At 39.6% G+C, this 16,150-nt stretch overlaps 1 protein-coding gene across 1 annotated transcript in view; it reads left to right on the top strand.

The window, feature by feature from the left end:
* The window catches only part of RAPGEF5 (Rap guanine nucleotide exchange factor 5), a 157,462-nt gene that overhangs the window by 122,130 nt on the left and 19,182 nt on the right, over window positions 1-16,150 (top strand). The window contains exons 13-21 of the mRNA XM_038128762.1: window positions 657-801; window positions 1,862-1,959; window positions 2,733-2,763; window positions 3,711-3,789; window positions 6,744-6,893; window positions 9,431-9,528; window positions 11,278-11,400; window positions 12,578-12,756; window positions 15,860-15,950. Coding sequence (XP_037984690.1) covers window positions 657-801; window positions 1,862-1,959; window positions 2,733-2,763; window positions 3,711-3,789; window positions 6,744-6,893; window positions 9,431-9,528; window positions 11,278-11,400; window positions 12,578-12,756; window positions 15,860-15,950 — 994 coding nt within the window. The remainder of the gene's footprint in view (window positions 1-656; window positions 802-1,861; window positions 1,960-2,732; window positions 2,764-3,710; window positions 3,790-6,743; window positions 6,894-9,430; window positions 9,529-11,277; window positions 11,401-12,577; window positions 12,757-15,859; window positions 15,951-16,150) is intronic.

The raw sequence follows: 16,150 nt of genomic DNA, 5'->3' as shown, positions 1-16,150 counted from the left end.
TTTGTTTTAAATCTTTTCCCCATCTTTAACTTTTGTGGTGAAAACATCAATTTTTTTACCTTATAAGACAAAGAACCATGAAGAGACATGAGCAGTGTACAAAGTGGGTATCATATGACATTTGGTGCTTCTGCCTTATGAATAGAGAACAATGGTAGAAAAAATCTTTCTTTTTTTTTTAAATTTTAATAGTGTCACTTCTGCAGATAGTATAATTTGTTCAGGCAAAAAGAAACTGACTTCCTTTGCCTGTTTTTTGTGTTGTTATTATTATGCTTTGCCCTTCTTCTCACAGACATTCACGTTGGCATTGGTCTGCAGGGCAAAAGTTCATTCTCAGTTCTGCAGAAAATATATGACTGAACATGGTATAATTCCTTTTGAATTGATTTTACTTTTATAGACTCACCTCTCTAATCTGTAAGGGAGAAAAAATCCTGTTGGCACAGAGGATGAATTGAAATTTCTATTACTGAGAATTTCATTCCCCAAAGTTATGAAACTCCTAAAGCTCCTGACAGGATAAAACATTTAAAACTGAGCAATGCAGTGAAAAAAAAACTTTCACTGCAAATGAGATTATTGGAAAGTCTTTGCCAGCAGTTAATTTTAAAGTTTCTTTGAGATCTTGTTATATGTTCCTTAACCTGCTGCACCTATTGTGCTAAGAACCACCAAGGGAAAGAAGACGACTCCGATGTGTCCTGTAGGAAAAGAAAAGTCTTGCATTTGGTGTCTCAGTGGACTTCCCTCTACAAAGACTGGTTACACGAAGATGAGCATTTAAAACAATTTTTAAAGGTATTGAAACAATTTCTGTGATGCATTTCAGCACTGTTTAATTGCATACTGTGTCTAAAAAGCCCAAACAACAAAATCTATAAAACATATTTTTTCATACTTGGATCTTCTCCATGAAATCTATAATATAAAATGATTTACATATGTCTTCTTTAAATGCCATAAATATAGTCAGTTTGAACAGAAATCCTGTATTGTCAATACACTCAACATTAAAAGCATTACTTTAGCATATGAAACTTCTGGAACTCCCGTGGTCTCTAGAAAATGGGAAAAAAGTGCAGTATTAAACGACAATAATGTTAATGATTGTTGTAGTTACGTGTGCAAAACCAACATAGAGGGTTGTAGGCTAAAATCCTTCATGCAGAAATCTTTGAATGTGGGGGCTAAAGCAAACCTGGTGACTCAGCTCATGCATGTGATCCTTGTTTCTTAGAAGGGAAAGGGAAGGATCTACGTGCAAATGCAGAAAAAGTGTAGAGAAAATATTTCCTAGAATTTCGATTATGACAATGTCTTCCCCCAAAATTAAAAGTAAGGTTTATTTATGTATTAGTTTACAGCTAGGGAGAGTTGTGGGAGTTTGTGGGAGACATCAACTCAGTTTAAAATGCATGCAAATGTGAGAAAGGGTAAAGTAGAATATTTGCCATTTTAAAAATCTTAATCTGATGAACCTATTTGTTATCATTTTGGTAAGTGATGATGGTGTGGTGAGCTGTTGTGCTTCAGAATTTGTTATGCTGACCTAACCAGCTTTCATGTAATAGCCACAACAGTTGTTTTAAATTTTCCTGTTTATAGACAAAATAGTACAAGAATTTTGCCCTCTGGCTTGGTATACAGTACTAAGTAAGAGTGTTTTTCTAAAGAATATTGAATATTGACCAGTCTGTAAATTTAAACAGGAACATTCTCTCCTTACAGGTTTTGCATAAATGTAATGATAAAACTTGTTTTAGTAGAATGGTGCCTGAATTGACTTAGACCACTGATGTGATGCCTTAGATTAATGTTTGAGTTGTCAGGTGTTTTAATATACTGCTTTGTTTTGTAGACAATATACAGAAATGTGTTAGATGATGTGTATGAGTATCCTGTTCTTGAGAAGGACCTGAAAGAATTTCAGAAGATACTTGGGATGCATCGCCGCCAGTAAGTATTGATTGTATTAGTATTGATTGTATTAGTGATCAAGTCTTCTTTTATTCAGAGTGTAATTTATTTTTGTTGCTGTCTTTCTGTAATTCAGTAAAGTGATGAGTAGATAAAAGTGACATATTCAGTTTTACAAATCATCTCTTCTTAAAACTAAGGCTAGATTATTCAGTTTTTTCTGATGTTTGTTGGGCAGTGTTTGTGACTCAACATTCAGTCCCATCAATTTTGTTTGGGATTACTTACAGACAGAGCAAAAGTTTGTGGAGAAGTTAGCAAAAATTCCCTCAGAAGTTGCAGTCTGTGACTTCAGATGGTACCTTCATTTGCTCTGCAGTACTTCTCTGCAGAGAAGCAAATCACTTGGAATAGTCGTCTCAGGGTTATTATTTTACTAGTAATTATGGCATCTATAAAAGATATCTAATCGGCATGTTTTTCCAACAAATGGATGTTGTTTCTATGGTTTGGCTATTGGGGAAGTGGAAGGAGCTGTGCCCTTGAGGGTGACCCTGAATGCTGTGTTAGCCTACTGCAGCAGCTCATGGGCTGGCAGCATTGCTTTTCACTACATCGATTATGCAAGTCCAAGGAAAGTTCTCTGGCTGTGCCAGATGCCTTTAGTTTTTCCTGAAGAACTTCTGCAGCCCTTCTGCAGTGACCATTTACTGTTAAAAACTTTCTAATGTTGTAAAGTTTGTTATAGCTAAAACTTCCTTTTCCTAAGCTTTGGCTGGAAAGAATAATTGTGATTTTCCTTTTTGTTTCAGCACTGTAGATGAGTATTCACCTCATCGAAAGGTAATGCCAACTTGATTGTTGCTGATGGCTAGATAACTTACCACCTCAGTTTTTTTTTCTCCTCTGCCCACTTCTCTCTCTTTTCTTGGCTTCCTAACTAAACATGACTGGTGACCAAAAACATGACAGGACACATCCGTGAGGTTAGACCTGCAATGCTGCTTAAGGAACTTTTTTTTTTTCCTTTGAGTGCATCCTGCATATCAGCAGTGTGAGCTAACCTGCAGTGGTTGTGACAGTACTAGCATGTTAACAAGATGCTTTGAGATGTCAAAATTCAGGAGAGGCCTGGGAGGGTGTCCCCACAGAGCTAGGGGGATGTAGCAGGCTGGGCAAACCGGGCTGAACACAGGCATTGACGTGGATGTCAAGTAAACAGAGCCAAAGTTGGATTTGTTGTGACAGGGACAGACAAAAGGAGAGGAACATGAATCTGTCTGTCTGACTGGAGGGAGAAGTTGCAGCCAGAGAAAGGTGGTGTACAAACTGCTCAGAGGTGAATTGCTGTGCTTGTCAGTTTTACTGGGCTGAAGGTAAAGTGTGTAATAAGCTTAAAATGTTCCTGCAAAATGTGGAAGGCAGAACATGAGATTCTAGTGAAATTGCTAAATAGGCTGATTGCTACATAGGAAATGTATATAAGAAGTGTGCAAGAAATGAGCTCTGAACATGAATACAGAAAACCTTGAATAGTGCTGGCTGCGTAGCCTTGGCATGTCCTGCTTCCTCCAAAATCCCCACCTTGGCCATTATTTAGTAAGGCAACTCCCAGTTTACTGCTCCAAGAAAGGGTGGGTGTACTTCCTGTACAGAAACCTTTTGGCCAGACATATGGGTTAAATGCTGTATTCTGTGAATTACTGCTTTGTAAACAGCAGGGATGCAAAAATTCACTGGTTTTTGTTGTTGTTTTTTTTAACCTACCTTTCTTTTCCTCTCCTTCACAGAATAAAACCTTTTTCCATCAGTTCAGTGTAAAGGAGAACTGGCTGCAGCACAGAGGAACTGTGAATGAAACAGAGGAAAGTGAGTATAAATGAAAGAGTGGAGGGAAAGCGCAAAAGCTATACAATTGTTTCTCAAGCACTTCAATGTAAATATTCTTTAGCTGACATATAGCTTTTGAACAAGACCTTAGGGACACAAAAGAAGAAATATTTGGCAAGTTTACCTTCTTTCCTCCCGATTTGCAGGGCTCAACAGTGGTATCCCCCTGGTATCTCAAGGGATTTTTGCCCTGTCCATTTCCTCCAGCACCCCTGTCACAGTCCTGTGTGTGTCCCAGGTGTGCTGGCAGCCTGTCCACCAGGCATTACTTCTGCTCCAGTTCATGCTCTTGGTCTCTTGACCTATATCTTGGCTGTGAAAGGTGAATGAATAAGCCTGTCACATGAAATGGGCCAGGATCTGCTAACTCTGGGAATGTGCCTTAGTTCCTTCTCTGCTCAAAAACATCTCTGCGTGGAGTGTGAGGTGCCACTTCACTTCAATGCCAGCCATTTCAAAAGGCAATTCCCTGCATCACTATTAGTACTGTAAGGCAGTGAGGCTGTCACCCTCCTGCAATGCCTGTGCGAGGAAGGAGGCAGAGAGAACACTGTGTACACAAGCAGGAAACGGCAGAAGGACCTCCTACCTGGCAGCCTCAGTAGATCTTCATTTCTTACTGGGAACAAAACTCCAGAAGTTCACTTGAAGTCAGTGTATTTTTAGTGCTCATTTATGACAGGATAAAAACGGAGCTTGTTCTACGCTAAGTCGAAAGACTTGCACAGTGTGTGCTCCTGATAGATAATCCTCTTTTTGTGCTTCAAATGTAGGGTGTTTTGAGGTTTATGTTACCAAGGCTTCTTCTAAAAATGTTATTGGTGGATGAGAACCCCCACACTCATTATTCTTTCAAAGCTGGACACAGCTTGTGGGTGACTGGAAAGGAAAGAGTACTGGTGCAAGAGAGGGGACAGACCGTGTGACTGTGGTAGGACAGTCACCAGGACAGGATCCAGAAAAGCCAGTCCTGACTGAGTTAAATTGCTTTTGTCTCACTCCTTGAGAGCAGGAGCCATGGACTATAATGGGATTGAAGGAATGAAATAGCCAGAGTGAAATTGGAGAAGGGAGAGACAGATGCAGGGGGTGGACATCTAACCCTGTGTGGTGGAGTGCTGTCTGTCTGATGGTGCTTGTCCAAGCTGCACTATGCCACTTGTCCAGAGGTGTTTCATCCTCTATTGCAATCATTACCAGGGCAGCTTGCAGCCCGTGGCCACTTCCTCCATCTGGCATTCCCTGCTTCTGACAGAGGAGCAGCACAGACTCCTGGAAGAGATGATGTGGTCCATCCCAAGAGATACCACAGATAGAACGTTGGAAAGGTGTGAGGGGGAGAATCACTATGGTGGTTGTGCATGAGCATCTGACCTGTGGGTTGATATATAGTTCAGTGTTAAAAGAAGGATAAATCAATAGCCCATTTATAAAATGACATCACTGTCATTGTCCCTTTGCAAATGACTGAGAGGACATTTCAAACAAATTCACTGCAAGCAAGGTGTGTCAGTTTGCATATGGAGTCCAAATATTCCTATCAGATTTCTTTAAATTTATTTTTCTACCTCGTAATTTAAAGTGTGGTTGGATGTCTCTATTATCATGATACAGACATGATAAAATGACATTCTGATAAAATACTCTGCCATAGAATGAGCCTCTCATTTACTCCCTATTAGCAGAGACAGGTTAAAAAGGAATTATAAAATCAAATGGCTTTTTTTCCCCAATACTCAACGTTAAGTTCATCCTTCATTCTCATGTTCATTTTTTCTTTACTACAACAGGAAAAAACCCTGTTCTCAAGGATAGAGTTCTTAACTGCTTCTGGCATAGTCTTCACTAATGAAAGTGCCCTGAAGCCATGAAGATCTGTAGGAGAAGCAAAGAGCTATTGCTACATACATCCATCAATAAAGATAATAAAAAAATACAACAGTTCTGGAGAAGAAAACTTGTCCTGTGTTGGCATGGTAGCAGCCTGTCTAGAATAAGAAGTGCTAGAGGAGAAGGAAATTGAAAGTTTAATTGAGCACTGAAGTGAGTGTGAAACTAAGAGCTGTGACGATTCTGATTAGCAGATGTAATTTTCAAAATATATATGCAAGTCTGCAGCTCAGTTTCTTCCACTCAAGTGTGGCAGCCGTATTTCAAAGAACTAGCTAGGGCAAACTCTGCAAAATATGTGAACCTAAAATTCTGGCAGGCAGAAAGAGTGTACATCCCTTTTTGTAGCAGACAAAAGTAATCGCTGAGCTGACCACAGCATTCCCAGAGCTGAACCAAGTCATGGACCTCAGTGAAAGTAGTGAGCCCAGGGAGTTTCTACAAATCAGTCCCATTTATATGTGCTGCTTGTGATTCAGGAAATGAGTTGTCAGAACTGATTGTATGGCAGTTTGGGCAGTCTCTGCTGGTGCTGAAATACTCTGGCAAGTAGTTTAGATGTCTCGACAGATAAACTATTAGGAGTGGTTGAAAACCTGGGAGCACTTTTCTTGCAAAGCTTCCTGTTCCAGGTAGAAATGGAAGACCAAAATAATTGCTGTGGCAGACATGAAGTATACTGAAAGGGCAGTGATTTATCTGAACCTAAAATTAAGGGAGAAAAAATGGCAACTCTGCTCTGAGTTTCAGAGAAGATAGGCAGTGAAGTTGTCTGTGACAAATCCTCTTAATATATTAAATACTTATTTCTGTGGTAGTCTGTGTTTCCATTTGCCTGCCTCTCTCATTTTGCAGGGACAGGAAGTGGGGAGGGGAAAAATTGTGATGTTTCTGCTTAGTTTCTTGTCCTTTGTGTCAGGGTGCAGTGCCTGCCCTTCCAGCAGGCAGCTGAGGCATTGCTGTGATGGGGTCTGCAAGTTTGTTCTTTGCTCTGTTCAGGTATCTCTGCCTACAGCTGAGCATGTCTTTGTTCCTTTGTGCAGTTTTCTGCCGTGTGTATATAACAGAGCACTCCTATGTCAGTGTGAAAGCCCAAGTGTCGACTTCAGCTCAGGAGATTCTGAAGATCGTGGCAGAAAAGATCCAGTACCCAGAGGAGGAGTTGGCGCTGGTGACAGTCTCATTCTCTGGTGGTAAGTAACTTCCCTTCATCTGATTACTTACCTTTTATTGCATCAGGTAAGGGAGGGCTGGCATTCTCTGATGCAAGGATAGAGCTGTTCCTCTGGGCCCACAGCTGGATGACCAGGGGAACAATGAGGAGCTGCTTCCCAGAGACTTGTTTCCATGGCAACAGCTCTTTCTTGGGTACTATAGGATGTAGCATCTCCTGGCTGGGAAGGGAGTGTAAAGAACTCTCAATCTCCAGCAGTATTGCAAGGTTTTATTTCTTTTTCACAGATGAATCTCCTATTTTGGAATTTAAATTAATTTTGAAGGCAATGAGGCATGGTTTGCCTTGAAAATAGAGATGGGAATAGCAAATACTATGTGCATGGCTGTTTCCTCATTTATGGCGTAGGTAACAAATATTCTTGAGCTAAAAGGAGGAAGACATGTATATGCACAATTGAGATACTGGGAGCAATCTCAGCAATATTTTGTAAGCAGCAACTGACATCTTTTGCCTATTGTTTTAGTGTTAGTCATTAAATAGAAGGGCTTATTTCTTTTTTTAGAAGGACTATAGTGATTACGGAGTGTTACTAGGGACTAGCCAAAGTCCCAAGATCTTCTCTGGTCTTTGGCAGGTCTCAAGCTCCTTGATTGTTTTGATCGTTGTGGTGTTTTTTGGAAGCAATTTAACTAGGTGCATGGAACTGTGAAGCTGTATCTACGAAAGGACTGAGAGTGTAGAATATCTTGGCAATATTCTCAGATAACATTAGTTGGTGTTGACCCCCTAAGATGAAGGATGTGTCTTTTAAGTTACAGCACTCATTGCTTTGTCAGTCTAGTTAGATGAAATACACACAAGAACTGGAAGATCACTTTTTTTGTCCCACATGCTAAGCTCAATTAAATAAACCTATTTTTGAGTGCACTGGTGTGGCTGTCAGGGAGATGGTGCCCTGCTCTGGTTGTTGAGCCCCTAGGCATGGAGCAGCCATTGGGAGCACTACGCATGGGTGTCCTGGCCATCCAGGCTACATCATTTTCAGGCATACTCTTTTTACCCTTCACCTTCAGTGCATTTCACAGCACTGCAAAATCACTCTGCTGCTGTTGTTTTGCAAATCTTTCTCCCCTGTTCAAGAGCAGGTCAAGTTTTGCTCTGATAGCAATAAATCTGGTTCTACCTGCCTGCTTAGCTAAAGAAAACCAACCATTCAGAAATAATGAAACATACTATATTAGTTCCCAGGAAAGCCACAAGATGAAAGTGGTTGCCACTTGGTTGTTCAATGAGAGACAGTAAATAAAATGCAGGTATAGTAGGAAAGCCATTTGTACGTGATCTTTATAACCCCTAAAATGTTATTTAGTTACATTGCCTGAGTTAATTTGAAATACAACAATATCAGTGTCTTTCTTATTATGCATCCTGTACTGCAAGTAATAAACACCAACCTGCTGTGCTTTTTTTTTCTGCTTTGTGTTTTTGCTATTTGTGTGACTTAGAACTCTTGTCTTTCATCCACTTGGAGTGCAGCAGTATGAGCATTGGAGAACCTGTTTTTATTGTACTCCAATAATGGATAAGCAAGCTCTTTATTCAAAATTACCTTGAAAAAACATAATTATAGTTCAGCTAATGTATCTGTGCATCAATGGATAAGTGAGCTTGGATAAAAGGAAAAACTGTCTGAAATTATATTTGGCTCTCAGCCCCCTCCTGGTCCTACTCCACATGGGCAATGCAGAGTCCAGGGTAGCTGTCAGTGTTCTTGGTGTAGTTTTGGGTCTGCCATGTACCTGGTCTTGAGGATTACTTGGAGCCCCCAGAAACTGACAGGTCTTGCAGGGCAGTTTTTAAGCTCTGTTTGGAGTTTTGCTTTATTTTTCCCTCCACCTTTATCTAGTTCATTCAGGATTCCACAGAGCTGAACCAGTACTCTGGACTGGAGGAAAAAAAAAAGTCCTGTTTGCTACCAGTGTCCTGTTCTTTTACTCAGATATTTCCTAAATTATTTGCTCTAAGTCTAGAAGAATTACTATAAATATTGTGTTACAAAGGACTATGCAGCTCTGCTCCGTGGGGTGAATTTCATGGTGATGGGATCCTTTAAACTTCTTTTCCTGTTCAGTGGCTGTGGCTACTGATTTAATCTCCACCCCTGGTTTTGTCTCCAGTGGCACAAAACAGCTCAGTCTCTGGAGGCTGAGACACTCTGCTCTAACAAAATTCACTACATTTATACTAGATACAAAGGGTTGAAATTAAATGTTCTAAAAGGCATAGGAGGCTAGACCAGATGATTTCAGGGTTTCTTTCTCTTCTATGTGAAGTGCAGTTTCAAACCAGAAGCAGGAAGCTTTTGTGCTCTAGTCCATCGGAGCTATCTTGCCTGAGCAGGGTGGAGATGATTGGTCCCCACAGAGACTGAATTTGATGCTTAGTTACCTTCTAAGAAGTTGATGTGGCTTCACAAATACAATTGTACCTTTATTTCTCATGTACAGCTTTAACTCCTGTTCTGAAACTTCTGGGTTTTTTTCTGTTTTACAGAAAAACATGAACTACAACCAAATGATTTGGCTATCACAAAATCTTTGGAGTCATCCAGTCGTATGTTTGTATACCGAAAAGATCTGACTGATTCTTTGGTAAGGATTGGTATTGAATATTTCCAATTTTTTGTTTCATTTTTTGTTTGTCTGACTCCAAATCAAAACCTTAGTATTCCTCTCCGAGGGCTTTTTCAATGCAGAATTTATTTTTGGTTCCTTAGTAAAGCTTACTGAGCTGCTCTATTCCCTACCAAAAAAAAATCTTTCATTAACAGCACTTATTTGACTGAACAGTAATGGAATTTGTTCATCAATTTTAAATAAACCAAAGCTTCTGTGCAGCTTAAATCTTGCAATCTACATCAGCCTGGGAAAGCTGACCTGTGTTTGTACCAGAATGGATGGGATGAGGATTACTCAGGGCTGTTGTGACTCCTTCCTCCCCGCCCTGCCTTGTGCCTCTGTAGCAATTTGGCTGGTACATAGTCATACAAAGTGGTGAACAAATTCCCTAGAATTACTACGTGTGGAAATAGATGTTGTGTGAGTTGCACAAGACCCTTCAGTGTGACCCCTGTGTTGTGGCAGCTGGTGTGTAGCTCTGGGGGTGTGTCCTCCTTTCCTTCTGCCTGTCTGTCTCTCCATCCTCCCACGGGTCGAGAGGCAGCAGATCTCTCTCATCCTTGCCCCTGTCTTCAGAAACCCCGATTGCAACCTCCCCCCCTCAGTGTTTTCCCAAAACCTCAGTGAGGCAGGCACGGTCAGGCACTTCAGTGTTCCAAAAGTTTTCTGCTAATTATGCAGATGTTTCCAGGAAAGAGTAGGGGCTGTTTCACAGCTGACTTCTATGTGTTGTCAGTACCTCTAGGATCTGTGCATTCATCCTCGGGATAAGAAATGTCTATTTACATTTTGTCGGATCAATGTGCCCTGAAGAGATGACATGCCACTATCATTGTAATCTGTCATCTCCATTATCTCTGGCATTTGAGCCATCTTTAAAAATGTGAATATTAAGGGAAGGTTTCCAGAGTAGACAGGTGACAGCCAATCTAGTTTCAGTAGTTACATAATAAAAATTGCAAAACTTGCTGTAACTGGCTGAAATATAGCGCCAAAGTAATGACTTAACTGGTAAGAATAATCTTCCATCTTGGCAGATGGTTCATGTGCCAAGTTTCAGACTGAGGAGGTTAAAAAAGCCAAGAGAAATGCAAAATTTTGAGAATCCCAGCTAATAATGGAAATGTCAAATGACCCTGAATACCAGCAGTACCACAGTACTCCACAGTAATACACTAATTAACTTTTATGAATCAGAACCCACAGCGTTTTCCTCTTTGTTGATTACATTTGGGGTAGATTAATCATAAAATATATGGATTTATGTTATTTGTAAAAGTGAACTGGAGGGCAAGTTATGTGCATTTATTCTTAATCCAGTGCATTTTTAGAATGATTCTTTTGTATCAGAAAATTTACTGATGTCTTAATTTAGATTTTATTTCCTGATAGTTTGAGGGATTTTATTTTCATTATGCTGTCTGCTTGGCCAGTGTTTTATATTCAAGATTGGGAGAGGGAGAGGGAGAGAGAAGGAGAGAGGGAGAAGGCCTCACTCTCCATAGCAAATCATTGATCCTATCGATCCATTTCCCATTTCCAGCTATTTATTAAATAGGTTATAGCTCCTTCATCTTGATTAGTGGGGAAAAAAGCCCTCAGAGGGCACTTAGAGAAGATTACCTGCTCAGCTCTGTTTGGTACCTTAGTCCAGTAACTGTTTCATTGCAGAACCTCTGGCATTTCTTGAGGAATTTGTTTTGCTCTTGTCTGTTCATTTAGAGCCCATTTTCTGAAAATGAGGAGTTGCAGCAAAGATCTGTGAGGATTTTGGGAATTAACACCTGGGACCTTGCCTTAGAACTAACAAACTTTGACTGGAGCCTCTTCAATGCGATTCATGAGGTAAGAAGCACCTCATCCCCTTCCAGGTATATTACTGTCATGCAGCATTGCATCATTGTGGTGGATTTTGGAGCATTGCTTGCTTCACTGTCATGACAACATGATTTGGCAGCTCTCAGTCATGGTCACAGGTCCAAGAGTTATCTTGCAGTTCTTGAGACTGAAAAGAATTGTCAGAGGTTTGCAACTTGCCTGTGTTCGGGCATCTCATATATTCCTTGTATACCTGATGTGTTTTATTGAGATTTGCCTCAAAAGAGTAAAAGACCATGATTATTTTCTAAAAACCTTCTCTGTGAATGTGTTACATATGCAAAATGTCCTATGCACTTGATAGTGTTTCAGTAAATACAGGATTCCAGAAATAGTTGTCTTTCATATCACTTTAGCCACAAAAGAACTCACAGTTTCAGCAATTCAGATGGTCACATTACTTGTTCTTGTTAGGCTTCAGCGAGATGAAGAATACTGGGCAGGCTTTATTAAATGAGATAATGGTGCACTTCAGGGCCCATCGGGTTGTTTCAATGATTTTGATAGGTTCTGGTTTGGGTTGCTGAGTAAAACACAGAAAAGCTCTCTTGAAAATACCATTTACTGAAAAGCATGTTGGCTTTCTGAGAAAATGAATGTGAAATTGCCTTGCCGTTCATCAGATTATTTCCTTTTCTTTCATTCTGGGTTTTTTATTCAGTTTAGACACTTTAAATTTGAAACTAGCCACGTTTGGTTTTTTGTTTTTTTTTTTTTTTTTAACCAGAAATCAAGACCCACACCTCTATTGATTAAAAATTGGCTAATACAGAAACAAGTTTTAATAGAAGTTTTTCAGATTCTGCATTGGTTTGATAGGATTGATTTTTCATACTGGAACAGAAGTGATGAAATACAGAAATAGATTGTTTATATCTTATACCTGGCTATAGACAGAAATGGAACCTTGAGAATTCTGACAAGAAGAGCATATCTTGCAGGATTTCCAGTCCACCTGCCTTCTGTAATAAGTCTCTAGATTTTGCTAAGCCAAACCTGAACCATTTGTGATTGGCTCATGTATAATGAAAAAACAACCATTTGTGACCAGACCTTGTTTCAAAAACATAGTTTTAAATAATTTACAATTCATTTACATTTAAATTGTTTTTATATCCCTAATGATGTTGTCAATGTCTTGCAGCAAGAGCTGATATACTTCACGTTCAGCAGACAGGGCAGTGCTGAAAACACCGAGAATCTCAGTCTTCTGCTTCAAAGATGCAACGAGGTCCAGCTTTGGGTCGCCACCGAGATACTCCTGTGTGGCCAGCTCTGCAAACGTGTGCAGCTAGTGAAAAAGTTCATCAAGATTGCTGCCCAGTAAGTTGCTGGTGTTGCAACAGAAATTCTTGAATTCACATGGTTTGTTTGAAGTAGGTAGGTAGGGAGTAGGTTTGAAGAAGTAGGTGGAGAAGCAATGAAAGAAAACTACTTTGTCATCCTGTGTTTTGATAGTGTAGTAAGCATTCCTAAATAAAACTGTCCATAGATAACAACAGCAGAGCCTGGTCAAAACTAGGCATGGTGGAGTGTGTGCTGCTCAAATCTCCCTTGGGCAGCTTAGCTGCTGTGTCTGCAGTGTCAGCTGCAACATCCCTGATGGTACAGAGATAGCTCCTTCTGAGCTGAGATAACCTGAGGACCGTATGACAGAACTATTTTGCCAGCAAAACAGTCTCACAAGACTAGATAGAAACCAAAACATTCTCTTATAAACTTGAAAGCCCTACCTCTAGAGAGGAACCTAACTGCAATAAGCTGTTGCCCCATGTAATCCTCTCTGGAGTACTCTTATTGGAGGGGTAGGCTTTTTCATGTGTTAGATTTGACAGTCTACTCTTTCACTGTTACTAAGTAGTACTGGCGTTTATTCTATGTCTTGCAACAGAATACAAATACATACTATACACAGAGATTTCTCTGTAATCACTCTTTGTCTTAGTAACCAAGGAAATGGAGCAATTTAAATATGTGCAATCATCCTCCTCACGTCTCTCTCCACTTGTTGGTCTTCTGCAATATTTGAATATGCATGGTCATGGAAAATGTATAAATTGTTCCCTTCATCAACTGGGCTGATTTAATTTACAAGGCACTTACATACAAAGGACTGTTCTCTGCTGAAGCAGTGCCTTTAGAGAAATTAATTCTTCTAATCTAATCTAGTGTAACTCATAAATGTGATCCGATTTAGTTTGCAAGTTGTGTGGTATCCAGTAATACGTTCATTTTCTGCCGTAACAATGGCCAAAAAATGGTTGGTTCCATGAGCCTTTCTTGCACCACTGTAGCATTAATTTGCATCCCAGGAAAAGTTTTGTGTCAGTCCTACATGAATAAGAATATATTTGTTACCAGACTAAAGTGTTGCTCTATTTTTATTGATATTCATTCTGTTAAGTGAAAAGCCAAAGTTATGGAGACTAAAGCAGCTCTCTAAATGAACACAGCACTGTATCTCATCAGTTCTGGAAGAGTTGGTGAGAGAGGAACAATTAGGGTGGACGGATGGTGTGCTAAACACATCATGAGACAAGCCAAGCAGCCCTCCTGTTTTGTTTATGACTAAGGCAGAGAGGGTGGGAACTATGAACAGCTCTGGCTGTTCTCTGCTCACAGATTCAGCCGGGAATCTTTGTCTGGTCAGGAAACCACCAGGACTAAGATTTCATGTTCATCATCTGTGTGCTTTGCTGTTGAGGAACGCATTTTACACAAGTGTGTCAATACCTAAAAGGGAGACAGAGTTTTTGAATAACAAATCCATAGCTTCTGTTGATGAGTAGTCTAAAAGAGAAGACAAGTGGTTCAATAAACAAAATTAATTAGCATGTTTTTAGAAAAAAACATCCTCGGGAGTTAAAGAAATAAGTCAAAGTAAGGTTAGAAGAAAAAGTTACAGCAGCAGCCTTTTTTCTCCCCAAGCAAGCTGTGAGAGTCATCCCTTCTCTCCACAGCTTGCTGTGAGGAATGGGTCCACCCAACAGACAGTTTATGCAGGCTGCATTGGACACTTTCCTTGTTTTGAAATGAGTTGCCTTTGGGAGCTGCCTGGCTTTAATGATAAAAAGAATCTAAGCAACAAAGTTAGGATTAACCTTTTGAAGACAGCTGAAGTGAGAAATACACTGTCTCAAGATCGTACACAGTGATAAGGGCAGGCCTTGTAAAACTTATAACAACTTCTGGCTATTTTCCAAGCTAAGGCCTTGGCATGTACTTTTCCCTGATGATAAATCCCAGTGAAGCCAGTGGATTCATTCACACTTTAAATTGTCTCAAAAGAATATTCGCACTCTCACACACAAATGCACCCATATATTTGTATGGTCTCCAAAAATCTGCAAGAGACAGGGGCAATATTTTTGTTTTAAAACAACTCAATATTTCAGGATTTCAAGTTTCCTAATGGACTAGAAATAAGCATGGTCTGATTTTATACAGTAAAATATCAAAAAATAGAGGAGTCGAGCAAACTGGGACCTCTACTGGAACCAGTACTAGCTGCTACTGGTTTATAGGCATATGTAAATTGAACACTAACCAGATTTTCAGACAATAAAAATGATGAGGGATTGCAAATGCATTGGAGGATAGATAGAAAAAAAAGAATTATCTAAGGAGTCTAGTGGCATGTGCAAACAACAGTAGGATAAGATTTAATTTAGATAGATGCCAAGTAATTCAGCTACAGAATGCTAATACTGAGCTGAAGAAATAAATGCATGATTGTAAAGAACGGCACTGTGACAGAGGTCCTTGGGTGATAATAGATGACAAATTAAAAGAGAGGACAAAATGTGATGCTGTTCCAAATAAATAACTTGCTGTTTGTTTTATGCTTGCATAAGAACGTAGAACTGTAATTACATTTCTTCTTCCCTCCCCACTGTCTCACTATATGAAAAAGTAGTGAAGGAAATAAGAGTTAAATATGAGTTAAAATAAATTACAAAGAATTCAGTGAAGAATAATAACAATATGGAAAAGCAAATTGCAGGCCACAACTACAAAGAGAAATTGAAGGAACCTATGTTGTACAATTTACAGAAAAGATGAAAAAGAAGATGAAAATATTTATTATACAACAGAATAGAGGTCAAGGAATTATTCTGTATGGTAAAGGACAGCTGGGAGTAACTTGAACATTGAAAAGGGAAAATTACTTTTGACAGCAAAGGGAAGAAATTAACCTGCCAACAAGAGGGTTGATGAGACAGTAGAACGTTTTCGAAAAAACTTCTTAGAGACCCCATCACCTAGACTGCAGGTGGTTATGAGAGGACATTTAATGAGTTCATTATGTGAAAGATGATTGTATGTTAGTGCTGAGGGTTGAAATGAAACTCAGTAACCTAGGATACATGGGCATTCCATTTATCGCTGATTCTGAGTACAAAAAAATCATATTTTCATTCCTCAGCTGTAAAGCCCAAAGAAATCTGAATTCATTCTTTGCAATTGTTATGGGTCTCAACACTGCATCTGTCAGCCGGCTGTCTCAGACCTGGGAGGTAAGACACATCTTTATATCTTTCAGACACTGTCAAAACCATTTTGCACAAAGGCTGTATACTGGTGAATTACCTTTTCTTTCTGATTATTATTTTTTCATGCTGAAATCAAACATGGAGGGAGTGTTGGTGGAGAAAATTCTTTGTGACCTAAAATGTTAGATACACAGGTATTAAAAAAAACACCTGAAGGTGTCCTT

Source organism: Motacilla alba, chromosome 2, assembly GCF_015832195.1.
Source record: "Motacilla alba alba isolate MOTALB_02 chromosome 2, Motacilla_alba_V1.0_pri, whole genome shotgun sequence".
NCBI classification, from domain to species: domain Eukaryota; kingdom Metazoa; phylum Chordata; class Aves; order Passeriformes; family Motacillidae; genus Motacilla; species Motacilla alba.
The sequence above is the reverse complement of the archived record's forward strand: the minus strand, read 5'-3'. Positions and strand labels throughout refer to the sequence as shown.